The 24,363-nt window shown below is 50.5% G+C and overlaps 11 protein-coding genes and 1 non-coding gene across 12 annotated transcripts; 5 read left to right on the top strand and 7 right to left on the bottom strand.

Moving 5' to 3' along the window:
- Positions 1-1,303: 1,303 nt before the first annotated feature.
- BDW47DRAFT_104465 (alpha/beta hydrolase) lies at positions 1,304-2,584 on the top strand. Its single transcript, XM_024812334.1, has one exon. It carries the CDS (start codon positions 1,429-1,431, stop codon positions 2,488-2,490), a length of 1,062 nt encoding a protein of 353 aa, XP_024672894.1. The 5' UTR covers positions 1,304-1,428; the 3' UTR covers positions 2,491-2,584.
- Positions 2,585-3,076: 492 nt separating this feature from the next.
- BDW47DRAFT_104463 (ankyrin) lies at positions 3,077-6,785 on the bottom strand. Its single transcript, XM_024812333.1, has 3 exons — positions 6,628-6,785; positions 6,349-6,566; positions 3,077-6,299 (listed from the first exon to the last, which is right to left on the bottom strand). The coding sequence occupies exons 1-3, from the start codon at positions 6,744-6,746 to the stop codon at positions 3,211-3,213; spliced, it is 3,426 nt and encodes a 1,141-aa protein (XP_024672893.1). The 5' UTR covers positions 6,747-6,785; the 3' UTR covers positions 3,077-3,210.
- A 984-nt stretch (positions 6,786-7,769) lies between these two features.
- On the top strand, positions 7,770-8,738 carry BDW47DRAFT_104462 (uncharacterized protein). The gene has a single exon (XM_024812332.1). It carries the CDS (start codon positions 8,342-8,344, stop codon positions 8,573-8,575), a length of 234 nt encoding a protein of 77 aa, XP_024672892.1. The 5' UTR covers positions 7,770-8,341; the 3' UTR covers positions 8,576-8,738.
- Positions 8,739-8,986: 248 nt separating this feature from the next.
- Positions 8,987-10,202, top strand: BDW47DRAFT_104460 (uncharacterized protein). The gene is made up of 2 exons (XM_024812331.1): positions 8,987-9,809; positions 9,862-10,202. The coding sequence occupies exons 1-2, from the start codon at positions 9,150-9,152 to the stop codon at positions 10,051-10,053; spliced, it is 852 nt and encodes a 283-aa protein (XP_024672891.1). The 5' UTR covers positions 8,987-9,149; the 3' UTR covers positions 10,054-10,202.
- A 759-nt stretch (positions 10,203-10,961) lies between these two features.
- On the bottom strand, positions 10,962-13,098 carry BDW47DRAFT_104459 (putative ab-hydrolase associated lipase). Its single transcript, XM_024812330.1, has one exon. The coding sequence runs from the start codon at positions 12,951-12,953 to the stop codon at positions 11,178-11,180; it is 1,776 nt and encodes a 591-aa protein (XP_024672890.1). The 5' UTR covers positions 12,954-13,098; the 3' UTR covers positions 10,962-11,177.
- A 477-nt stretch (positions 13,099-13,575) lies between these two features.
- Positions 13,576-15,307, bottom strand: BDW47DRAFT_125104 (sugar porter family MFS transporter; the record flags this gene model as incomplete). Its single annotated transcript, XM_024816338.1, has 4 exons — positions 13,576-14,267; positions 14,322-14,783; positions 14,833-15,161; positions 15,210-15,307. 4 exons carry the CDS (start codon positions 15,305-15,307, stop codon positions 13,576-13,578), a joined length of 1,581 nt encoding a protein of 526 aa, XP_024672889.1.
- A 351-nt stretch (positions 15,308-15,658) lies between these two features.
- On the bottom strand, positions 15,659-16,650 carry BDW47DRAFT_104456 (uncharacterized protein; the record flags this gene model as incomplete). Its single annotated transcript, XM_024812329.1, has 1 exon — positions 15,659-16,650. Exon 1 carries the CDS (start codon positions 15,930-15,932, stop codon positions 15,660-15,662), a length of 273 nt encoding a protein of 90 aa, XP_024672888.1. The 5' UTR covers positions 15,933-16,650.
- Positions 16,651-16,851: 201 nt separating this feature from the next.
- On the bottom strand, positions 16,852-16,923 carry BDW47DRAFT_t65. The gene has a single exon. It is a non-coding gene; the product is annotated as a tRNA-Glu (tRNA).
- A 961-nt stretch (positions 16,924-17,884) lies between these two features.
- BDW47DRAFT_104455 (uncharacterized protein) lies at positions 17,885-18,769 on the top strand. The gene has a single exon (XM_024812328.1). It carries the CDS (start codon positions 18,008-18,010, stop codon positions 18,476-18,478), a length of 471 nt encoding a protein of 156 aa, XP_024672887.1. The 5' UTR covers positions 17,885-18,007; the 3' UTR covers positions 18,479-18,769.
- A 901-nt stretch (positions 18,770-19,670) lies between these two features.
- Positions 19,671-21,251, bottom strand: BDW47DRAFT_117061 (major facilitator superfamily domain-containing protein; the record flags this gene model as incomplete). Its single annotated transcript, XM_024815028.1, has 2 exons — positions 19,671-20,987; positions 21,045-21,251. The coding sequence occupies 2 exons, from the start codon at positions 21,249-21,251 to the stop codon at positions 19,671-19,673; spliced, it is 1,524 nt and encodes a 507-aa protein (XP_024672886.1).
- A 967-nt stretch (positions 21,252-22,218) lies between these two features.
- Positions 22,219-22,996, bottom strand: BDW47DRAFT_104453 (uncharacterized protein). The gene has a single exon (XM_024812327.1). The coding sequence runs from the start codon at positions 22,565-22,567 to the stop codon at positions 22,334-22,336; it is 234 nt and encodes a 77-aa protein (XP_024672885.1). The 5' UTR covers positions 22,568-22,996; the 3' UTR covers positions 22,219-22,333.
- On the top strand, positions 22,219-24,337 carry BDW47DRAFT_131203 (NAD/NADP octopine/nopaline dehydrogenase). Its single transcript, XM_024817266.1, has one exon. It carries the CDS (start codon positions 22,822-22,824, stop codon positions 24,061-24,063), a length of 1,242 nt encoding a protein of 413 aa, XP_024672884.1. The 5' UTR covers positions 22,219-22,821; the 3' UTR covers positions 24,064-24,337.
- The last annotated feature ends 26 nt before the right edge of the window (positions 24,338-24,363 follow it).

Genomic DNA, 24,363 nt, shown 5'->3' with positions numbered 1-24,363 from the left:
TGGCCATCATGGCTATAAGATGCTCATCCGGAAGATCCATCCCGATAGAATGTTGGCTGATCACCTGATTTTCTCACACTATAGCTGGCTCTAGTTTGAAAGTGTCGAGATTCTCGAGACGGGACAAAATCGAAGCCAAGCGAATGAAAGTGTCATACCTACGAGCCTCTGGGCTTTCGATCCACCCCTGAGTGAGTAACCAGTTCAAATCGCGTGGCACTGCGGCACGCGCTGGTTTTGCGATGGCCTTCCTCAACACAGCGAGTTTTTCAAACCGCTTTCTCCGCTCCCACTCCAGGGTCTCTTGCAAATTAAGCTCGTACTTGCACGTGGCAAGAATGGTTAGTGTAAGTACGTGCTTGGGGTTATAGTGCAATATCATTTCTTTGAGAGACTCAAGATGGTCGTCGGATAGATCGGTCGTCAGATGAGTGAGGAACCTCAGCCATGGGGGCCATTGCAGGCTTTTTTAAAAGACCGATTAACCAGGTGGAAGTAATTGATACTTTTTCAATCGAGGTAAAGAAGCATGTCCTGAAATAGCTCCAGTGGAAGGTTCATTAAGGACATGGCGATGTTGGATCAACTAGTCAAGTCTGATGCAGGATGTTTTTTGTGGGAAGACTGATAAAACAAGTCGAAAAGATGATAAAATTGATGATCTTGAAACTATCAAGGGTTATTATTGAAGATTGCAAGATATATCACGATACAAATAGTGCAGGAAACTCTGCGTGGAAATGACTGATGAAAACAGCCGAAATGATGATAAAGTCGATGAGTCTGGAGATGTTGAAAAGGTTGCAAAAGGCTGCAAGATTTATAAGGTTGCAGGATTTGATTTTCAGTGGTGTATGCAAAAGACTCTGCAAGTCAGCTGACATCCTGACCGATTGCAGTCACTCAACTGGGCAGGTTACGAAGCTATTCAAATCAAGTAAACGCATAAAAGCATGATACTCTTTTAAAACTCCGGTGTCCTGCCCTCTAGTAGCTGCCAGTCTGTAGTGTCACCGATCTCCCCAAGAGGCTATCTTCAACTCTCCGAATACGTTCAGAGAGAAAAAAATTGGATAGATTGCTGAAATCCACAGAACAGTTTGGTCGGTTGATGGACTGTGGTTTGAGATATCCATGACGGCAGAGTGAAGATCAGCCTGATACGCTATCTACACGTGAGTGTGAGAGAAGCACGGATTACCGCATTGGGAAGAGATCAACAGTGGAGATAGCGTGAGCCATCAACATCGTCCCGATCGCGACGTCGACTTCCACTACACCTATCGGGGTGATATTTTCTTCCCAAAGTCTAGACACTAATAATCTCACCCATGGAACTATTTTCCTCCCTCCGTTTGAGTTTGACCTCCAGACCCCTATCTTTCATCGCACTCTACAAACTCCAACGCACTCCACAAAACATATAGGATGGCAGACGACCGGACCCCTCTACTGCGAGACACCGCAATACAGCCACAACAACAGCTAGCGCGCCCCAAACAACGCTGGTCCCTTCTCACACGCCTTTCCTTCATCGGCAGAATCTGGGTAATCAAAGTCGTCGTGCGCATCGCCGTTTCGCTTGCGCGCAGACTCCGCATTTCCCAATTCCGCCTCCAATCGACCTACAGAAAACACTATCCGGTCGGTCAGCAGATGTGGAACGATGTCTGGATCCCTAGCTCCCACGAAGCGGGGCAGACCCACCCGCTCTACATCGACATCCACGGCGGGGGATTCGCGACGGGGGATCCGAGCCACGATGGCGAGTTCTGCCGGTATCTTGCTGACGAGCACGGCATTTGCGTTGTCAGCGTGAATTACCCCAAGGCGCCCCGGTATCAGTTCCCGTGTCAGACGGATGATCTGGTCCAGACTGTTCGGTGTGTCTTGGCGGATGATAGTTTGCCGGTTGATAGGGACAGGGTTGCGATGGGGGGATTCTCTGCGGGAGGGAACTTATCCTTGTCTGTGGCGCTGAGGGATGAGATTCAGGGGTCGAGCATCAAGGGGGTGCTGGCGTGGTACCCGGTAACCGATTTTTCGGGTCGGTATAAGGGTACGTACAGGCCGGATCAGTACGGGATGCGCGATGTGCTAGAGGGCATGTCTGATGTGTTTTATTATTCCTATGTGCCTGATGGCCAAAACCTGAGGGATCCTTTCCTGAGTCCCGTGTATGCGGATCGAAGGAAGCTTCCACCAAAGATATTCTTCATCGGGGCGGAGCATGATATTCTCTGTCGGGAGGCGGAATGCACAGCTAGGATTTATGCAGAGGGGAAAGAGATACAGCAACCCATCGGCGAGATTAACGACTGGGCTGCCAATGGGATTCGCTGGAAGAGAGTTACTGGGGCACAACACGGTTTCAACTTTGTGCGCCGGTGGGTTCGGGAGAGGGAAGAGTTTCGCCATGCTCTCACGCAGCGGGCTTACGCTGATGCTGCGAAATGGTTGAAGACGGAAATATATGATTGTAAGGATTGAAATGGACATATGGCCCCACTTTTGTTTTGGATATTGGATTACTAGGAAACATATTAAGCCTCCGCTAAAAGTTTCATTGCCCGGTGGACAATCCTAGTCAGAGGTTCAGTCTTGAAGAAAACATGTTCCAGAGAAAAAAAGCGTGGACTCCACTAAGAAAGTGACACGCAATTATGATTCAATAGCACGCCAGCATAGGATTTATCGTCCTTTCCCGGACCTGCAAGTCAATCCAAACACACAGCATGCATATGGCCGATAGCAATATGGTGTTGCCCAAACCCTCGACCAGTTCAATGCACTGAGAGGACCTCACATGTTTCGGTACAGCACAATGCAGCTTGTATCACCAAATACTTTCCCGCATCTATGGTCCTAGTTATAGTGACTGTTGATAGTGAGTGATGGCGTCTACTGTGCAAAGTCTCGCCTCGAGGCGAACCGTAATGGGTGTGAGCGTTGTCTAGCGTTGTCTTGCGTTCTGCGCACAACCTTGCGAGTGTGGATTATTATCAACGATAATACAACTATTCCTCTTGATTACGGTGGTTTCGCCGTAGATTAAGCCAGCATAATTCAGCTTCATGAATGTAAGGACTTGCATATTCTCGTCAATAAGATGTATGTACTGAATATAGGACGACAACAAAAGAGATAGATCGGAGAAACAAACCTACTAAGACATAAAGACACGCTATTAGAAAAAGTATACCCAAACTATTACACTTTCTCGATGATCACATCTTCTCCAGCTTGTTCTTCTCGGGCTATTCCAGAACGCCAGAAATCCTCCCATATGACTGGACGAGCATCTTCCTCATCCCATCCACCAAAATTCTTCAAAAGCTCCGCCGCCGCGTAGTGCGTGCGGCTTTCAGCAAGATTTACGGCCCTGATGTACTGTTCCCTACCAGCCCCGTGCACCGACGCGCCCTCATTGAGGAGTAACTGTAGCATGTCAATATGACCATACTCGGCCGCCCCCTCCAACGCGGTTCTACCACAAAACAGGGCTCTGGCCGCATCAACTTCGGCGCCTTCGGTGAGCAGCTTGTGGGCAATTTCAATGTATCCCAAAATGGAAGCGAATTGGAGCGCTGTCGCCCCCGCTACTTGCGCCGGTCCTTGGTTAGTGTTGGCCCCGGAGATCAAAAGAACGTCGATAAGCTCCATGTTCCTATTGAATACCGCATTCTGTAAAGCAGTCTTTCCATGATGCCAGGAGGCTGGTGCATTGACATCTGCACCTGCCTGTATGAGGGTTTCAACAATCTGCTTGTTCTTAGTACTGACTGCGTGTTGAAGGATGCTGAAGTCTTCCCCAGAAGAGGTCTCTGAGGGAGTCCAGTCAATATCAGCACCGGCCTCAAGTAGGCTGTGGATTATAGAGACATCCTGCGCTTGCACTGCAATGACAAGCGGTGTCACATATCTCTCGCCCATTTTCCCCTGGTAATTCACATCAGCCCCAGCGTCCAATAATTTCGGAACTAGATCATTGCATCTGCCTTCGATGCACATGGCGAGAGCATTTCCCTTGGCTTGACTGTCCCATTTTCTTGAATTGAGTAAACTGCAGAAGAGCTCTCTTTTTCCTGACAGCACTGTTAGATCGAGTACTGACATCGGTGATGGCGTTCTGCAGCGTTTAGGGATGACAGTAGGGACTGTGATCTGGCCTCGTGGGTCTAAACCAACTTCCAGAAAGCGATTAACTAGAACTGAGGATATGGGGCCTTCGATTGCGTGTGCGTATGAGCAGGGGGCTGCACAAGCACGGCCATCAAGTGCACGTAAGAATAAATTGAGAAATTTAAAATCTCTACTGACATTACACCGAGATGTTGCTTCATAGAGCTCTAAATCAGTTATAGAGGCCCCTCGCTTCACCAGAGTGTCTGCCAGCCAAAATTTTCGCTGTCTGGTTGCTCCTCCTAGTGGAGTAGTGCGAATAATTGGAATGCCAGGACTATTCTCTTCTGGAGACCGAGAGTTTTTGCGTCCGATAATCTCTCTGTGCTGATCCGCTCCACGGTCCATCAAAAATTGGACCAAGTCACTGTTATTATATCTTATGGCATTCGCCAAGATAGCCTCCCCATTGGACAGAAGGATGTCTGATAGCATCCCCCGTTGCTCCAAGTATCTTGCAGTCTCAACATTGCCAATGGAGACCAACGTTTTCCCAGTATTCACAGCACCGGCTCGTAGCAGAATCTCCAGTATCTTGCAATTTCCCTGGTGCACAGCTGCTGCGAAAACAGTGTCTGGTGTTTGTTGATAGGTGTCGTTGACTCTCGCTCCACAGTTAATTAAGAGAGTCACAGTTTCAAGATCGTTTACTGCGACTTTTTGCATCAACATTGCAGAATAATGGTTCTGCATGGAACTTGTATCAGCCCTAGCACCATTTGCTATCAGAACATTGCTTAATCTTTGATGACCCCTTGCAAGAGCCCGGTCAACAAGTGTGATTTTTCCGGTGGCATCCCCTAAAGCCACGTCAGCTCCTGACTTGAGAAGATCTAGTGTTATTCTTAGAGAACCACTTTCCACGGCGAGTACGAGGGGTGGTATATATCCATGTTCGTTTGTTTTGTGGTTAATGTCTGCACCGGCAGCCAAGAGAGATTTGAAGATATGATATCTTGGTTGTATGATTGCTAATCCCAAAGTCGTGCTTCGCCGTTTATCAAAGATGTCATCTGGGAAAGAGAAATTCTGATATGCGTCGACCTTTGCGCCCAAGGAAAGAAGCCTTCGCACGAACGGTCCATTATCGCGTATCACGGCAATGCCGAGGATTGAGTTTGAGTAGTCTTTGCCGCGATCCACGTGACTACATATTTTATTGACGTCGCTGTCGGCAGTAAGGAGGACTTCCAAAAGATCAAATTTATTCCTGCGAATGGAAGCTCTCAGTGCACAGCAAGAGACGTATGCCCCTCTCAAAAGAAGCAGCTCCATTAAAGCTTTGTTTTGGGCCTCTGTGGCGTGATATAGAGCTGATTCTAGCGCTTGATGATTTTTGGAACAAGCATTGTGAGAAAAGAGCGAGCGGCTCATCTCCAGCGCGATGGTGGTATCATGAGATTGGGCGGCTATCTCCAAAGGCCAGACTGGGTCATCTTCAAACAGAACTCGAGTGTCTGGATTTATTCCCGCTTTCAAAAGCAACTGAACGGCCTCCAAGTCCTGTGTCCTTACGGCACTTGCCCAGAGTTTCAGAGAAATAGCATGCGCTGTTGCGCTAGGCACGGACAGTAGGTACCTCATGTTCTGGAGCGTAGATAGCCCGCCTAGGTGAAATACTGCCATAATCATTGTGTCTTCATTGCGAATCTCTGTTTCTGACGCACTGGTTGCTGCCACCAAGAGATTGTTAGACATCAAGAACAGAGCAACACGTAGGACTCCGGTAAGTGCTGCCTCATCACCTATTCCGCAGAGGCAATTCGATAAATGCATGTTTTGATCTGCATGTTCTTCCGGCATGATGGAAGTCAAAACAGCGGCCATGCGAGAGCTGCGCTCGGAGGCTTGTAAACCATCGGCGGCTTTGCCGGCCAGAAGGGAACTGAGGCCAATGGTGATGCTCTTGCTGGCGAGCCCACGATGACTGCCCCCCTCGTCGATAGGGGGAAGAGACAAATGAGAGACAGACTCCCTCAGCGGGAGAAGATATTTTTCAATATCGCGAAAAATGGTTTGCGAGAAGGTGAACCATGGCAGATTCGGAGACCATAGTTGCGGTGTCACTAGGCCAGGAGTACAGACTATGACACCATCCGGTGTTCTGGGTGACAGTGCTGGAACAGGTTAGCTATCACCCTGTTACTCCCAGCGAGCCAATCACACCTGTGTTATATATTTCCATTGCTGTTTCGAACCCCTGTCGACGAATCTCGGCCTGAACGACATTGCGAGGACACTGAACACCATCGATAAACACCTCGCTTGCTTTCTCCAGTTTGTTTCTCTTCTCAATTTGTCGCTTCACGTATATCCACTTCTTGGCACCCATGCGATACTTCTTGAATCCCCATTGTTTCAATTTTGCCTGGTACTGGTAATTACTTTGAGCTGTCAGCACCAGATCTCCTGAACGAAACAGGTAATGAAGCATGGGAGACATACGATTTTCGAAACCCACAGGTTCTGATCATGAATTGGCGCAATTCTTTCAACGTTCTGTTTTCCTTGATATAAATCCGATGGATCTCGGCCTTGAAGGGGTCCCAGTCTGACTCGTCCATGTTGATATGGGCTAGAGGGAGGAAAGTATGGTGAAAAAATGGGGTGATGTGAGGTTGGGTTGAGGCTACTATTTGAGCAACTCAGATGAACCACAAGCCACCAGGTGGCTCTGTTAGGCTGCATCAGCCAACCCCTTATTGGTGTCCTTGCGCGCCCCCGCACCAATGGACGTTACTGACGCCTCGTGCCTTGCCATATCGGCCAATCAACACTATAACATCCAGACAGTGATTGGCCTGCGACAAGATCTGCGCGCGTGTGTATAGAGCAGAGCCCGTGGTCATAAATCAGCCTCACATGGAACAAGGCTTGGTTACCCGTAAACATGGACTATCTTGCTGTGCGCGTCGTAACTCTCTCCCGTAGGGTAAAAACTGCTTTTTTCCAATTGCCTAGGGTCACTAGAGAGTTTAGGGCCGTTTCTATAAGACTACAGTGTGATATTTGACGTGCTTGCCCAACATGACAGCCAAGAATCGAGTGGAAACAGATCGGACATACAAGTGGATCTAAAATTATATTATATACTATGTGTGTGATTTGGGAAATCATTTCGAAGAAATTATACTCAAGATTTACGGTTGCAACCAACCTATATAACGGTACCTGTATGATTCTGAGAGCTCCATAACACTACCCTAGCCATGCTCAGATGCCTTACTAAGGTTGGATCCCCATAACTGACTGTGATTCGAGGGTTTTCAATTCTCGGTGCACGGCCCCAGATCAGCAACGTTCGGGTACCATAGGATGGTTCAAGTCCCCGGGTAGGCGCTCATTAAGCATCGATGTGATTTGACCAGGTCAAAATATTTTCTCCACTCACGAGCTCAGCCGTCGGTATATAGTCATGCATATTGGTGGATAGGATAGGAACAGTCAATGATTGGCTAACAGCAAAATATGGAATGAAGATGATTCACCTGCCAGGCGGATTCCATGATTGAGGGATCTATTCCTGGGTTTCTGGGAGTTGTCAGTAGGTCAGGGAGAGGTTTTTCTTTCTATAAAAGACTAGCATTTCCCAGGCCATGAGGTGGTTTCCATATCAATACACTCGCACCTACAGCGCCTGTCTCACACTGTGTTACTTCAACCCTGCATCTTCTCGTTCAATTCTCGGATCACAATCCCCAGCTTCTAGTATGTCGGACTTCAATTCTCAGTCGGGGTGGTACCAGCCCAACGATCGGCCCATCGGATATGATTGGACGGTCATGGTACCTCAGGACGAGTCCACATCCATGGAACAGCGAGGTTTCGGTTCAATCAATCCCGCTTGGAACAATACATCTATGGGAGCGTTCACAGCACCGGTTCCTCTGGGGACCGTTCCACCCTCGGCGACCTCTGATATAGGCTTTGTACCCGGTTCAGTCAGTCAGACTTTCCTCGGAAGGATACCAATTGTCAACAGGGGATCACTTCCAACAATTGATGGTGATAGTGAAGTAGTGTTGGGCGGTCGTTCAAAGACTGTTGGTATTCAGGCGATGCAGACGCCTGTCGATCGTGCCATGTCCAACGCCGAAAGACGCGACGGTCGAGCAAATCTCTCTCCTGAAAGGTACCTTGCTTCTCAGCCAGATTTTGCATGTTGTGTCTTTCTAACGGTGCATGTAGAGGGGATGCGGGTCAGCCGCTGAGATGCGAATGGGATGGCTGCTATGTCGAGTTCGGTCGAAGGGCGGAGTTAAAGCGACACGTTGATACGCTGCACATCTCTCCATCTTCCCACAAGTGTCCAAAGCCGGGGTGCAAAAAGTCATGCAGTCGACGAGACAATCTGAAGGTGCATGTACGAAGAGTGCATGGTCAGAATATTTGATTCGCAGATTTCGGCCGTACTAGGTCTTCCTGTCCGATTTAGCCTTCTTCGGCTGTTTGGTTATCATCTTGTTTCGCTTCTTTTTGTTTATTTGTTTTGTTTTGTTCTCCATTTTTGTGTCGGGTCTCATTATGGAATCATGAAGAGCGTCAGCAGGGTGAATATGGAATATATGCAATAGCACAATGGCATTCTTTGATATATATAATTGATATAGCACTCAGGTGTGACTGACACGATGTATTAGTGCGCCAAGATCATCAAGAACCATATAACAAAGAACAATGAAACAATCAAAGACCAAAGGCCTTCGGTCTGTCCGACCGGAAACCAGCAGATCCATAGACCCACCACGAAGAGCTGAAAAGGCCCCGCACGGCATCCACACAACATCCACACGATGTTCTACACGAACGCCACCGTCAAATTGGTGATACCTAGAAGGCAGCAACATTCCCGTGATATAATCTCACCACACCCATCTCACTTCACCACCCAATTCATCTCACCCACGCCAACCAACCCACTAGGGAAAATAAGGACCTACAACACAATCATCAAATTGCCGATCAACATGTCCAGCAAAATAGCCTCAACCACCCTCTCCACCCCAACTACAACCTCCTCCCCCAACATCACCCGCTCCACCATCACAACCTGCACCTTCCAGTCCCTCAGCTCATCCGACCGCATCCATCGCAGCGACCTCTCCACCGTGGACCTGACCAACCCACCACCACCCGTCGACCCAAAAGACAAAGACAAGGCGAAGAAATCCAAGAAACCCGCCGCGGTGACCGTCTCCCGCACCAAAGCATCCAACTCCACCCTCACCCGCTCCTCCGCCCGCCGCTGCACCCTTGCTGACAGCGAGCTGGTCGACGTCCCGGCGGCCCGGGCCGTCATCGCGGACAGCTCCACCCTGCGCGACGTACCATCTATCCGGCGCACTAGTGCCGAGAAGAGTCTCGTTGAAAAGAGCTCGCTTGCGAGGTGCGACGTGAAGGACTCGACTGTGTCGGAGAGCGTGGTCTGCAGGAGTACGCTGGATAAAGTGCGTCTTTTGCGCTGCAAAGTCAAACGCACGACGCTGGCGGAGTGCGATGTTGAGGATTGTGAGATCTTCCGGACGGAGTTCAAGGGCATGCGCTTGAAGAATGGCGTGTGGAAAAAGGGGAGGCTGATTGGGAAGGTTGCTGAGGGGGAGGTCATTGCTATTGGTGTGCATGGGGAGGTAGGTTTTCTTTCTTTCTCCTTTTTTACTGACAAAATGCTAACCTTTTCAGAAACTCGATATACCCAGCGACATTCCCCTCGCGACAGACCCCAAAGTCCAGGCTATCATCAAGGAGGAACCCGGTAGTACCACTGAAGAAGATCCCTCGGACGAGGACAGTGTGAATTTGGCACCACCACCGTACTCTTCGTCGATGGCGGCGGAGGGGTTCATCATGGGCGACCGCAAGGTGCAGCACTAATGGTGATCTTTACAAAAAAAATGATTGTTCAACTTACGATTTATGATGTTTGTCATTTGGAGCCATACTGCTAATCAGCTCCACTTTTATTCTATTTCACTTGTACATATTCATACTCATAATCAAGCAATATCTAATATAAAACTACACATGCTTTCTCCATCTTGAGCTCGTTCAACGCTCTCCAATTTTCCGTACAATGGACATTTGCAGGCTGTGAATATTGTAAAGTATCAAGCAGTTTCTAATTATAGTCAGATCGCCACTCTCAACCCACACTCCACTTCAGCACCGTTCGGACTTCTCCGAGACCCTGCCGATCTATCCCACCACCAGGCGAGCCGACTACTCTTGGCCACCTCAGCAATTGAATTCTATACCCAAACAAACCAGACTAACCAAACGCGAATCCTCAATGCCATCTTCATACATACCTCCAGGATATGCCACTAGCGTCCTCTCAGCGAACGCATAATATACTATAATACATTAACAACCCCGCAATACAACCCCTTCCGGAGCTAGTCAACTAGGTACCGAGGACCGAAGTATGCACAAGGACCCTTGCATCCCTTTCTGTCACGTCAGAGAAGTGGGTCCTGAATGTAGAGTAGGACTTGGCCCGATGCTCTTGTAATCCCGTCCTGGGAGTCTCGTGATCTAGTAGGCCCTATATGGTTTTTTTTCTTTTGAGGGGGGGGGTTCGAAGACTACCTCGTAGTTATCTAGGCGTGCATGATAAAATAGTATATAGTATCTGTTAGATCTGTAAAAAAGTCTTGTGTCTGCCATGCGCACGATAATATGCTCGAGAGCTTTCTGATAGTACCCTTGTCCCCCCTAACGAAACAAGTATTCTCCGTTAACCAATGTCCAATAAAGCAATTTCAGTTCTCAGCGAGGATGCACTTTGAGTGTAGTGTCCAGTTTCTAACTGTGAGTCAACACTCCTAAGAATCAGTATACATGGAGATATCTATGGATTTATCGTACACAGTATACAGTCCCGACCCCTTTCCCAGCTTCAGGTGAATCCTATGCTTCACCCCCTTCCAGTATCTGACAGAATCCATCAGCCCATGCAAGTTACCTATACATTGTCTGATATCTCAACGGATAAATAATCATCGCACACCAGCAGGAACACGACACACAGCCCTCGCCGTCTCCGGCATAGTCGACCACAAAACCTGCCTAATTTCCTGCCCCACCTGATCCACAGAATCCATAGCCCAAAGAACATCCAAATGCTCATACTCCTCGATAACCTTCGCATGAACAACATTCACATGCGGCTCCCGCCCATTCCGCAACCGCCGGAGGAGCCTGCGACCATCAACAAGATCATCCGACCCCGCGATCCACAGCGCCATCGGGGGCGCCTGGGGCCCGAACCACGCGGTGTCGCTGCGTGAGTCCGCGTCTGCCACGCCCCGCTCTACCCGGTGATCCTCTTCAATTTCGGCGAGGCCAACCTCATGGGTGGACAAGATGCATTTCTGCGTCGCGAAACACTCCCGGCCTAGCCACCAGCGCATGGTTTCCGTGCTTACGTAGACGGGTGCGAATTGGAACATGCGGTCGCGAAGGCCGCGGTCCCAGCGTGTGTCGCTCCAGTTGAAGAGGAAGGAGAAGACGTAGTAGCCCATTGTGCCGTAGATGTTCCCCGGGAGGCAGTCGTGCATGGTGATCATGAAGGGGATGAATGAGTGGATGCCGAAAATGGCGTAGAAGATGGAGGGCGAGATGACGCGCATGAAGCGAAAGTAGGCGCGTTCGACGAGTGGACCTGCGTAGGCGGCTGGTGCAAGGGCACAGAATACTGAGATGCGCTCGCCTAGCTCGGGCCGCTGGTCTCTGGAGAGTGCGACCAATGTCTGCGCGGTGCCTTGCGAGTGGCAGACGAGACCGAGCTTGTCGAAACCGGTCTCGTACAGGACTCGAGAGACGAGGGCCGATACGTCCAGCGTGCCCATCTGCTGGAGGTTCCACGACCACATGCGGGGGTCCGATGGCGATAGAGTCGTATGCTCCGGTCGCAACGCGCATCGGTTATTTCCGAGCCACACATCATACCCCGACTTGGCGAGGTAAAAAGCCAAGCTATCGTCGTCATTAACACAGTAAGCGCCAGCGCTTTGTAGCAGTCCATGGATCAACAGCACGGGATACTTGCGATTCGAGTCCGGATGCGATGCCGGGTCTTTCCGATCGGCAAACACCTCCGGCCCACGATACCGCCTCGCCTGTGCAGACAGCGGGGTGTATTCTTGAGGATTGTAGACATGCCACAACGTAAGGATAAAATTATCCTCTGTCTGCACCTTGAATGTCTCTATGTCGAGGCCGACCCTCCGTGCGTAGTATGCCACGTCACAGACAACTGGATCCTGCCCGCCCTCCAGCGGGGGACACTCATCCGGAACCTCCTCGTCAACTTCGTTCTTCCTCTGTCGCCTTTTCCAGCTCCGATATGCCTTATCCCGTTCTCGTTGTCGCTCTTGCTCTTCCACATGGAATATCCGCCGAACATTGGGGTCCTGGCCACTAGCGCGCAAGCGAAGACCTGTCAGGATTCCGGTCACGCCTTGAATAAGAGCGCCCGCAACCACTGCGCCCAGGAAGACCAGGGAGAGAAAAAACGACACACATCGTACTAGCATATATTGGATATTTGCGGTGAGCGACGGCGGTCCGTAGGACGGCAGCGGGGGGAAAAGCGGGTGCGGCGCGTCGGTCGAACTGGCGGTATGCGGTGTCTGGTGGCCCAGGAGGCTGTCGGTGACGTTGCAGGCGGTTTCTTTTTCCTCGACATCGGTGATGTTATTTAGTTCTCGCAATTCTAAGTCCGAAGAATGGTCGCCCGAAGGCTGTTTGTGGTGCTTCATTTCAGTCGTCATCCTGGTGTGAAGGACGAACCAAGATATCGTGCATTGAGATTCCACTACCAATAGGGGGTGGTCAAAGCGCGCCAGAGAGAAATTCAGGTAACAAAGGTCCTCATCTTATCAGCCCTGGGATTGGCGACCAGCGCGGACAGTCAAGGGGTGGAATAGGAGATACGAGACGGTGGAGAAGATGGAAATAGAAATGCGGGATGATGTTCAGGCAGATCTCCGGGGGTCCGCTGAGTCCCGTGACTTCCCCGTGTTTCGCGTGGTGCATGTGATTTATTATGTAATGCTATATCTGCCTGAGGAAACAGTCAGGCATAACAATGGCGTGTGTTGGACTCAGGCATCAATGTCTCTATAATCCATGGAAAGCGATGTTTTTGATACGGGTATAGAATTTTTGACATAGATACAATATTGATATTAGCAGCTAATTTCGGGCCAGCTACCCCTGTTGTTGTGCCCAGGGGAATGCAGACTATTTAATGCAAGCCACATAAATAGCGTACTCGGCGTACTATTACAGGGACAGCACTCTGTCCATCAATACAAGGATGTTCGAAGCGAATGAGAAACCTCAATCACTTCAAGCGATCCCATGTAGTATTTCATGAGCCATGATTTTGCCTTAAGCCTTCTCCGTGTGTTCCATATCACTTTTCACTTGGGAATCCTCCTCCTCCAACGTATCCAGCTTCGACCTATGATCCAGCGCATCTATGAAATTCGACGAGGGCTTAAAACCAGGCGAATGCCACGCCGAAGTGACTTTCGCATAAAGCTCATCCACCTCCTCGAGACTAAGCCCTTTCGTTTCGTAGATCGACGTGTAGACAAAGATAACGGCCAGGAAGCAGAAACCGCCCCAGATGAAAAACACCTTGGATTGGAGATTGGCATTGCCAGGACCTGCATCCACCAAGTAGGGCGTGGAGTAGGCGATAGCCCAGTTGAGAAGCCAATTCGTGGCCGTGGTGATCGATAGACACCTGGCGCGCGCCTTGAGCGGGAACAGCTCGCCCGTGACGACCCACCCGCAAGGGCCCCAGCTGCTGGCGAAGAAGAAGATATACACGCAAACAAAAGCGATCAGGACTTTGTTGGCCACGTCTGATGAGGTTGCCGTGCCGACTATGGCGACAATGAGCTGCGAGACGCACATGCCGGCTGCGCCATAGAGGAGAAGCGGTCGCCGGCCCCAGCGCTCAACCATGTAGAGACCTGGGAAGGTCGAGCACACGTTGACGATGTTGGTGATGAGTTGGATGGTGAAGGCGTTCTGGATGCCGGAGGCTTGGAAGAAGTGGGTGCCGTAGTAAACTTCGCGTGGTTAGTTTCACCGTTGGGTTACTCCAAGTGGTCTGGTAGACTTACAAATGAAATTACAGCCGGCTAGCTGCTGCAAGGCTTGGACACCACACCCGGTCGCCAGACGCTTCCCCAAGGTGCCACGGAAAATTTCCATGTAGCTGGCCTGGCCCAGACTGAGTTCGTACTCATGGTTGGCCTGGATCTCGGCCAGCTCCTCCACGACGACAGATTCATTGACGTCCATTCTCCGGAGGCGAGCCAGGGATTTGGCGGCCATCTCATGCTTGTCTTTCTTGATGAGGAAGCGGGGGGTTTCTGGAAGCATCAACATCCCAGCGACGAGGATGATAGCCCAGGCAAATTGAAGGGCAACGGGGATGCGGTAGCTCCCGGTGTCCATGCGATCCTTGGTTCCATTGTTGACGATGGCCGCGATCAGCAGTCCGATGGTGATTGCTAGCTGATAAGCGCCGACGATGGTTCCTCGGATCCACTTGGGGGCTGTTTCAGACTGGTAAAGAGGAACTGTCGGGTCAGTACGTCACTGCGAGAAACAGGATAAAACAGAACATACTGGTGGCAGAAAGAAGACCAACCCCGTAGCCAGCAAAGAATCTTCCCGCAACGAACAGCGGGATTGAAGTAGCCACGGTCTGCAGAACCACGCCGAACGAAAAGACCACCGAGTCAATGATCATACCCCACCGTCGACCGAAATGATCCGCAACAGGAGCGGCCGTCAGCGCACCGAAGAACGTGCCCGCTGACAGCAAGGATACAATCATCGAGGACTGGGAAGAGGTCACATCGGGGAAGTTGTCTTTCGGGTTGACGTAGCCGGTGGAGAAGAGCCCTCGCCAGTATTTCATGGCCAGGATTCCACTGATCGTGCCCGTATCATAGCTATCGAGGTTAGTTGGTTCTGGAACAGGGAGTAGTATCGGTAATCACCCGAATAGTAGACCCCCAAATGCCGCGAACAAGCCGATGGCAATAGCTGGGGTGGCAGAGCCTACCGCATCTGCTGGTTTATTTAATAGAAACGGCATTGCAAATTTATGGGCATCAATAACATCAGTCAATCGAAAAGAAGGTGTCAAAATTAACAGACAAGAAGTACAGTATAGCGTGAAATTGAAGAGGGAAAGACATCGAGCGATCTGCCCCACGGGAATGCAAAAGGTTTTGTACTCGTACTGGCAGGTGATGTCGACTTCCAGAAGCGGCATCACGAAGGACTACAAAGATATGAACGGGCATAATGCGCCGGACTGGGGCAGGCGCCAGACCTATCGCAATGATCGCGCACGGGATCGGCCTGGTTGTCTACAATGGCCCCCATCTGGGCTGATTCTTGCGACGTCCCCTGCAGGGTCGGTAAAGTTAACGTTTGGCCGGCGCTCAGGGATTGTGTATATCTAGCAAGCCATTGGATGGGTGGACTATCCAATGGATAGCCGACGGGGGAAAGCACGGGCTCGGCGCACACCGTCCACACAGCAGCGTCGAATCATTCTGGAAGCGGGATGGAAGGCATGCAGCGCAACATGTACAAGGGTAGAGGTGCAGGACGGGATACACCGTCAGACCCGGTCCACCCCTTGCGGGAGAGGCCTCGTTGTTAACGAATGACAATGTAGCTCGAAACTGGGAGTCAGATCCGCATCTGGACATCTTGTTGGGCACCTGCTATTTTGCAGAACAAATGATCGACAGGCCCTCAATACTTGGTGACGCTGAGGGGCCAAGAAACTGGAAAATGCGCCATGCATATTTCATCAGACTCCGTTTCAAGCGGCCCCGCCGTCTCCGGTCAGCCAGCCGGTCCGGTCGCCAGAGTATCCTAATCCGGAAATAGTGGACAGAAAACTTGTAATTCGCACGAAACCCGCGAGCATCTTGGTCATAGCCAGGCTCGCAACATCCATCATAGTGCATTAGTAAATCCGGGATCAAACCAAGGGGCTATCATCTCCGCATCGCCCGGCTCGGGAAGCGTGGAGAATCTGGCAGTCTCACATTCTCCGTGGATCGCGAGGACGATTTGGAATAGCCCCCGTGGGAGTGGCGATCATCGACCTATCTCGGCTCGCTTCGATGCATAGTATATCGTCCTTCAATTTGTTTCAACTCTCGGTGCCAAATCGGGGGGTTGGAAAGCTTAAGTCCAAGATAAATTGCAAGGAGCCGCGTCGAAGCCGTCTAGGGTCGTACCCGATTAGCCCGGTCATCAAGGGCGATAACAACGGTCAAGGAATGGCCGGACTTTAATTTCCGCCCCCAGGCTGTGGCTGTATAGCAACATGCGAGGGAGTAGGCAGAGATGCGATAAGCGATATGCACATCAATGTTGATAAAGATAGAATAGGTGAAGCAAGGCTGGGCACTTATATTGCGTGTGGGCTGAATCTGTCTCAGAGCTTGTTTGAAACGGGGGGGCAATTAGCAAAACCTCGGAAGGCATTCGCATTATGGTACAGAAAGAAGAAAAGATGAAGTAGAATTGATTGAACTTGCGATGGAAATCAAAAAAGAAGAACCGTTAGAAGAAAAGAAATGAGGACAAAAAACGAAGAAAAAAGAAAAAGATAAGCTCCGATACGGGGAATCGAACCCCGATCTGCTGAGTGAAAACCAGCGATGCTAGCCGTTACACCATATCGGATTGTTACTGTAAAACAGATCACAGATATGCTAATATAATTCATAAAAAAATGTTAAAAGATTTCTAAGACACTAACTCGGATATCAGTTACTTGGCATCTCAATACATACGTCTACCCACGCGTCTATGCATCTATACTTATATGTCTAATGAGGCAATATTGACATGAATCCAGTTATACTAGACCCTGGATGGTGTCATATTGCTGAACTAAAAAGACCACTATGTCAAACTTACTTACTCGACGTCCCCGAATGCCAATTATATATATGTTATACTACCTGGCTTGCCCCCAGCGAGGTCGCAAGTCTTTGCAATCCCTCGAGCACTGCCTTCGCTCGACCGGCGTCGTTTTCCCTCAGGTTCTACTACTACGTATGAGACAAGACTATTGTGCCCTTGACCTGGTGCACTGACCTGCGAATTTGTGGCTTTGGGGCTCCAAATGTGTCTCGATGCCCAGTGCCCACACCCTGCATCGGACCTCGTCGACACCAGCTGTTCGCGCATACAAAAACAGCCCAGATTACACCACTCTACAGTGTGGTTGCTTTGGGGAGATTGAGAAAAAATGGAGACATTTCTACTTATTCTTGTTGGCTGTATGATATGGCACGATAGTTACCTGTGCATTGAACAGTCAATACATGGGGGAAAAAACCAACCGGGACAGCCTTGGCCCTCATGTGATGGATAGATACGTTAGGTGGCGGGGACATGGATAGTAAGATAAGCTGGTGACTGGTGACACACTCTAAGGTGGTTTTAATTTAGTAATTCTCAGCCAGTCAATCAAGGCAGCCTTGTTTCTCATGTAAAAAGTACATTTACTAGATCGGGATAGTTGCAGCAAGATGAGCTGGCAACGCACTCCAGTTTAAATCCAGTAATACTCAGCCAGGCGACCGAGTGAAGTGCAGAAGATGGTGTGTGGCTTTTGACGAGGGAGTGAAAGGTATTAATGTGACACTCCCCCATTGCATTAGAAACAGCCAAAGAAAACTTTCTTCTTTCTTCTACAATCGTCTCTATTCTAAGTTCTACTAGCCTAGTCTATTTCATTATATTGCCTTCGATTTTCAACATGCCCGGACAGGACGAGATCTTTCTTCGTGCATGGCGTGTTGAGGATGAAGACTCTATGGCTCAGTTCGACAGGCGCACAAATGCTATTTTGGCAAAATCAAGGAGACGCGTCCCTATGAATGAGAGATGCCGAAGGATATTGCTAAACCACCTCGACTGGTCTAGCAGGAGCCTATCGCCCTTTATTTCAGTAACAAAGAACAAAGCCTGGGCGTTCCGTGAAGCTCAGCGCCGGATTTTGCAAGGAAAGACCGATGTTGTTGTGCACGAGATACGCGTCTCGAAGAGTCGTCTGCGCAGATATGAGAGGAGCGGGAAAGAGCTTGTGTACGGGCGCACCTTGACTTGGTTGCGTAGGGCCTGTACTGACCTTCCTGAATGTGCCAATTACGAATCCACTGACTACGAATCCCTTTTCCGGCATCAAATCCCGGGGATATTCATCGTGAAGTCACTTAGGATGTCATAGGAAGAGGGGGAGATGTTTGCTTCGCAGAATCAAGCGATTCGAGGTACCAAGGCTACGATGTTGCGTTTGACTCGTTGAAACTGAAAAACAAGCGGAGGAGATGGTTGGGCTTGACGGCGATTTCTTGTTCCAGAAAAACCCTATCCGTCCGGGAATTCGATTCGAGGCAGTATGCTATGCGCACTGCTCTCTTTTGGCTTTTGGACAGGTCGGGGAGATGAAGCAATAGTTACCCTGAATTTCAATGTTGGATATCACTATCAAGAGAACCTTGTCTAAAAGTGTGGCCACTCCAAGGAGCCGAAGGTACTAATCTCGACATCACTCGCCCCAAGACACTTCGATACGCCGTTGTAGGCCATGTGACCCTTCTTGTTTTTTTTTTTTTACCAGAACAGGGGACGTAAAGGAGCGTAGTGACTAGGAAGACAGAGCGTGGTAACTATACACCTGCGGGCTTTGAGATACCATGGAAGTGTCAACATAATGTTATTCTTTTCGGCTTTCCAAGCCATACATGTTCACCGTCGTTTCAAAGACGGCCCCCGCCGTTACCACCAATTTGGTGATTTTGGTCATTGGGAGAATCGACCCCGACCTAATTTTCGGCAACTATCTTGCCAAGCTAGCAAAAAGACTAGTCATGGTGAGTTTATTGAATGTCAAACTGGTGACGGCAATTAGCAGGCTGCAAGGGCTTGCGGGGGCTACGCGACTGCCCGATGTGTTTTAACCCCAGTCGGTTCCCAACTGTTCGTCGGTTGATCTCTTGATCTAACATGCTAGGCAAAGATCGGAACTTGCCAAGCCAGGCACCCTTGCGCCGTGTGAGTATCAATCTGAACATTTCATGTCTTCTCTTGGATAATGAGCATAGCACGGACATCCCTGATAAAGATGAGCCCACTCAATTGATGTACGTAGTGGGGATAGGAAATAGCGAAATGGTCGGAATTTTTACCCCTCTATCTCAGATATATACTGGGCCGGGATTTCATCGCATATTTAATACGCACGGAAGCAATCCTCATACTCAGACGAAACGAGACCCTCAATCTTGGGGGTTTGTGGAGGGAGGTTTCAGTATGCCAAGAGCATAAGAATATTAGGCGTCACAACGACACTGACATGTTGGTACATATGGAGAAGGAAAAAATGGAGGGGAAGAAAAAAAGGAAGAAAGAATGACGGATTATTTTCGGCCCCCCGAAGCGCACTCTTCTTGCCTTTTCCCAACTCTCAAGATACCCCTCAAAGAACTATCACCACGCCCCATCCCACAAAGCAACAACAAGAACGGAATGGTCCCCAGCAAAATAAACGCAACAAGCGTAAACGCCCACCCCCTCCCCATGGCAGCAAGCATTGGATCAATAGCAGCCGACGCCCCAGCCGAGAAAAACGACCGCACCATATTATTCGCAGCGGTGGCAGCCGCCGGCTGCGACGTGTGCAGATCAACCAGCAGCGTCGACGTCGAGATAAATCCACCTGTCTGGCCCATGCCGATGAAGAAAAGCAGTACCTCGGGGGCGGGTAGCGGCTCCCCATATTGCAGGACCCAGCCGAAGGCTAGCACCGTGACGCTGCCGGTAATGACGAGCGGGATGGTGATTGCGCTGCGGGCTTTTTCGACGGGAACTTTGTTTTCGTCTTGGGTGGGGGATGATTCTTGGGGGGTGAGTTTTGTGGCGAGACGCCGGTAGTTCCAGTCGAGGAGGCGGCCTGTTACCACGGAGGCGAGGATGGATCCTGTGCCGAGGGTGATGTAGCAGAGGCCGATTTGGAGGGTCGTGAGGTGGTATTGAGCGGTGTAGATTTGGGTGATGGAGGAGAGGACGGTCATGTTGCCGCCCATGATGACGCCTGTGACGATGAGGACGATGATGGAGTTGGCGTGGCAGACGACGGCGAGGGGTTTCAGTGGGTTCGGAAAGCGGAGCTTGTGGCTGGCGGGTTTCTGGGGCGCATCGCAGTCTTGAGATTGGGAGCTCTCGGAGCCAGAAGAGTGAGATAGTGATGATGATCGGTCTTGACGGACCAGATAGTCCATCAGCGGGCGATTCCAGGATTGTGCTGGGCTTGAGCCGTCACCGACGACGTTGCGGGCTGTCTCGGGGAGAAAAAGGAGGAGAGGAAGGAGGAAGACGCCCGATGCGATGGTCAAAAACCAGAAGATGGACCGCCATCCAAGGTACTGGGCCAGCAGACCACCGATGATGGGACCGATGGCCGGACCGCTGAAGTTGCCTGCCATCACGATGCCCATGTATGACCCTCGCTCCTGTTTCGTAGCAACATCTGCCACCGTCGCGGCGGAGAGAGCCACGCTGCTGCTGATTCCAGAGCTCTGCATACATCGCAGCACAATCAGCGCGGCGTAGTTGTCCTGAAGAGCGAGGCCGATGTTGGATGCAATGTAGATGACGAAGCAGATAATGTAGGCGGGTCGACGGCCGGTCTGGTCGGCGAAGCTGCCGAGAAACATGGGTGCGATTCCTTGGAAGATCTGATGCTTTGTTAGGGCATGATCCGTCACGGGATGGGTGCGTATACGGATACTGACCATGTAGCTCGTCACTGTCAAGTTGATCAACGACGCAGACACGCCCAGGTCCTCGGATAGCATGTTCAACGCGGGAAAATAAATCTGCGCCGACAACGATGAAAAGAAACCTGCTCCTGCCGCCGTAAAGATGATGTATCTTTTCTGCAACTGGCTAAAGGAGCTATACGGCTTGGGAGCCGCCTCCGTCGGAGACTTCACGCTCATGGTTTTGGGGTCAGACATGAGGAATGATGGATCAACAGGGCACGAGTTGGTTGCAACATGGATGTAATGAATATACTGACAACCAGACAATGTGCCCGGTAATCTCGTTCTCTTTGCTGATTGACTCGGCTAGCCAGGTCCCAGGTACCGATGGTTCCCGAGAGAATCAGCGAGAAAGAAACAGCCCAACCTCAAGAGTAGCGAGTGTCGCGACACGGCGATGTCGGGTAAGTGGAATAATCCGGTAAGAGTAGACCGCAGAGGGGTGGTGGGGTGGTGGATCCCTCTAAAAAGCTTGTAATGATCTACTTGAGGTTACTTGGAGTAGTGAAGGATCGGCGACTGCTCAACCAACGAGACCCATGAATGATGTATAGAGTATGTGTCCTGAAAATCACTTCTCACAAGGTACGATTGCCAATTTCAAATCCGACTTGCTATGGTACCTAGGTAGAAGATGAGGTGCAACGATTGATAAAAGCATGTAGGACCTTGTGGAATGAGAATTTACCATCACGGTAAGCAGAACTGTTCAGGTTCTTGGGAGAGAATAGAGGTTAGCCCTAAGTTCACCCTGATATCCCCTGCGTCATCATGCTTTGACATCCACATCAGCGTGGGGGATAGTGGGCAATGAGCTCATGGTCGCTCATTATCAGATTGATCGATAAAAATTTGCTTGGTTAGTGGGCTCCGCTGTGAGGACTGGTGGAGATATCCTGGATGGAAACACGGTGGATCTGCACCCTGATCGTCCAATTAGCAAGGGTGCTGGATCTAGCTGTGATGGTTGACCAGGAAAAGGGGAAGCACGGAAGAAGGGAAGTAATGTCAGTTTATTACTGAGAAATCATGAGCCAATATTGAAAACACAATATTCGAATCCTTTGGGCAATTTATAATTGCCAGGTGGGATTTTGATATGGAACCCAGGGCTGACGCCGTCAACTGTGACATAGGGTTGATGGCATCCCACCAAGCAGTGCTAAGTATGATCTTAGAAGAAGAAGTCCAAATATGCTACGCCGATCATCAGTGGGATATTGTTGATGACGCGATCCGCAAATTTCTCAGGATGATCTTCATCTGACGGTGTTGCGTAATGGAGTTCCCATACAGCCAATTTCCGTCGACTTGGAATCACACGCAAGGCTGATTCTCCGCCGCGCGTGGAAAGATCCGCGCAGAACGATCTTATCGGGCGATTTGAAGTTCCAAAACCTAGATACCACGATAATAAACAGGAACAGGATGATTGACGCTGGGCCCATGAGATGCGTTAGGGACGTGTGGGGGCGGGTGAAGACGATTTGCATCGCGCGAGTTTAACATGGTTCACCCGGGTGGTGTGAGAGGATATTGGTGGAGGAGGTCGGTCAACCGGAGCCGGAGTGATATGTCGGTATTTTCAGGAAGATGGGTATCCAACTTAGGGTTATTGATCTGCAGATGAGGTGACTATATAACCAGCGCAATCCTTCTCGAATCCGAGGAGCACATCAAACCATTCGCTCACAGCATTCTCTTCTCCTTTTCAGACATCCTCATAGGACCCAACGGTAGCAACAATATGGCGGTTGATAACTTTGATCTCTCCCCAGCGGTGACCATCATCGGCGCAGGACCTTGCGGATGTGCCTTTGCAGCCGACCTCGCCAGTCGTGGCAAGTCGGTGATGTTGTACGGACACCCTGACCATCGCGGGGCCATTCCCATGATTGAGAAGAATGGTGGCTGGCTCAAAGCCAACGGGGAGATCAATGGGACATTTCAGGTCCAGACAACCAGCGACTTCGATGTCGCGGCCCGACACTCCGCGTTCCTGGTGAGCACCGTGCCCTCGTATGGACAGGAAACCATCCTGCAGGCCCTAAGCCCATGCGACCTGCAACACCACACCCTCATCGTCAACGTCGGCAACTTCTTCTACCTCGCCTCCCGCCAGAAGATCAATCCCAAAAACGTCCTCGAAACCGATATTTCCCCCTACGCCACCCGCATCACCGGGGACACGGTGTTCGTCAAGGGGGTGAAGAAGAGCCTTGCCATCTGGGCCGAGCCACCCACCACCGAGTCCGAGGCCTCTTACTACAGCCAAGCCGACGTCGCATTCCTCCACCGGGAAGTCGAGTCCATTTTCTCGCAGCGTCTCGTCTGGTGCAAAAACCTGCTGGAAGTCGGCCTGAACAACATCAACCCGGTCGTGCACTGCCCCGCGGCGCTCATGAACGCAGGCTGGATCGAAGCCACCCGAGGCGACTTCTTCTTCTACGCGCAGGGCATGTCGCCCGCCGTGTCGCGCGTGACAGAGAAGATCGATGGCGAGCGTTTGGCCATCGCACGGGCTTACGGCCTCAACCTCGTCTCCATCACCGACTACATGAACCTGAACTACCGCCACGACCAGGAGTTCAGCGACTACCACGACTTTGCGCGCGGGTCTGTCATTCATAACAAGACCAAGAGTGCGCCTACCTCAATGCACCACCGCTACCTGCTCGAGGATATCCTGTACGCCATGGTGCCGTGGTACGAGCTTGGCTTGAAGGCTGGTCTGTCGTCGCCGACTATCTACTCGCTGATCGAGCTGGCCTCTGTTGTCAGTGGGTTTGATTACCTGACGCATGGGAGGAGCTTGCGAGCGGCGGGCTTCGAGGAGTTGTCCATGGAGCAGATCCTGTTGGCGCTAGGTGGGCCGGCAGAAAATGCTGTGGCTGCTGTGCTTGCCCCGTTGCCGGACTCCCACGTTAATGGTAGGGTCAACGGGGTGGACTCGCATGTCGCGTTGCCCAAGACTCAAGTGGTTGCTTGAGGTTGTCTGTTTATTTCATGTCGTTCACGTTTGTACATACTTTATACCTCTTGTTCGTTGAATTTTCTGTCAAAAATTTTGTTCGTTATTTGGCATCTGTCAGTGCATATAGATTCGCTGAATGATTCTTGATGCCTATTTCTATTGACCCTGTTGCCACTGTAGAGTATGCCTGGGGAATGCAGCTGCACAGACCCGTATTCGCGAGCGATGTGTCGTATCTTTAACAAGTGACCGTTGAACGGTGTTAAATTACCATTTGATCAGGCATGCGAGTGACTTTGAATCTAAGAGGAGGAT

The sequence above is a fragment of the Aspergillus candidus genome, assembly GCF_002847045.1.
Source record: "Aspergillus candidus strain CBS 102.13 unplaced genomic scaffold BDW47scaffold_17, whole genome shotgun sequence".
Lineage (NCBI taxonomy): Eukaryota > Fungi > Ascomycota > Eurotiomycetes > Eurotiales > Aspergillaceae > Aspergillus > Aspergillus candidus.
Note: the sequence above shows the minus strand (reverse complement) of the source record. Positions and strands in the feature narration are given on the sequence as shown.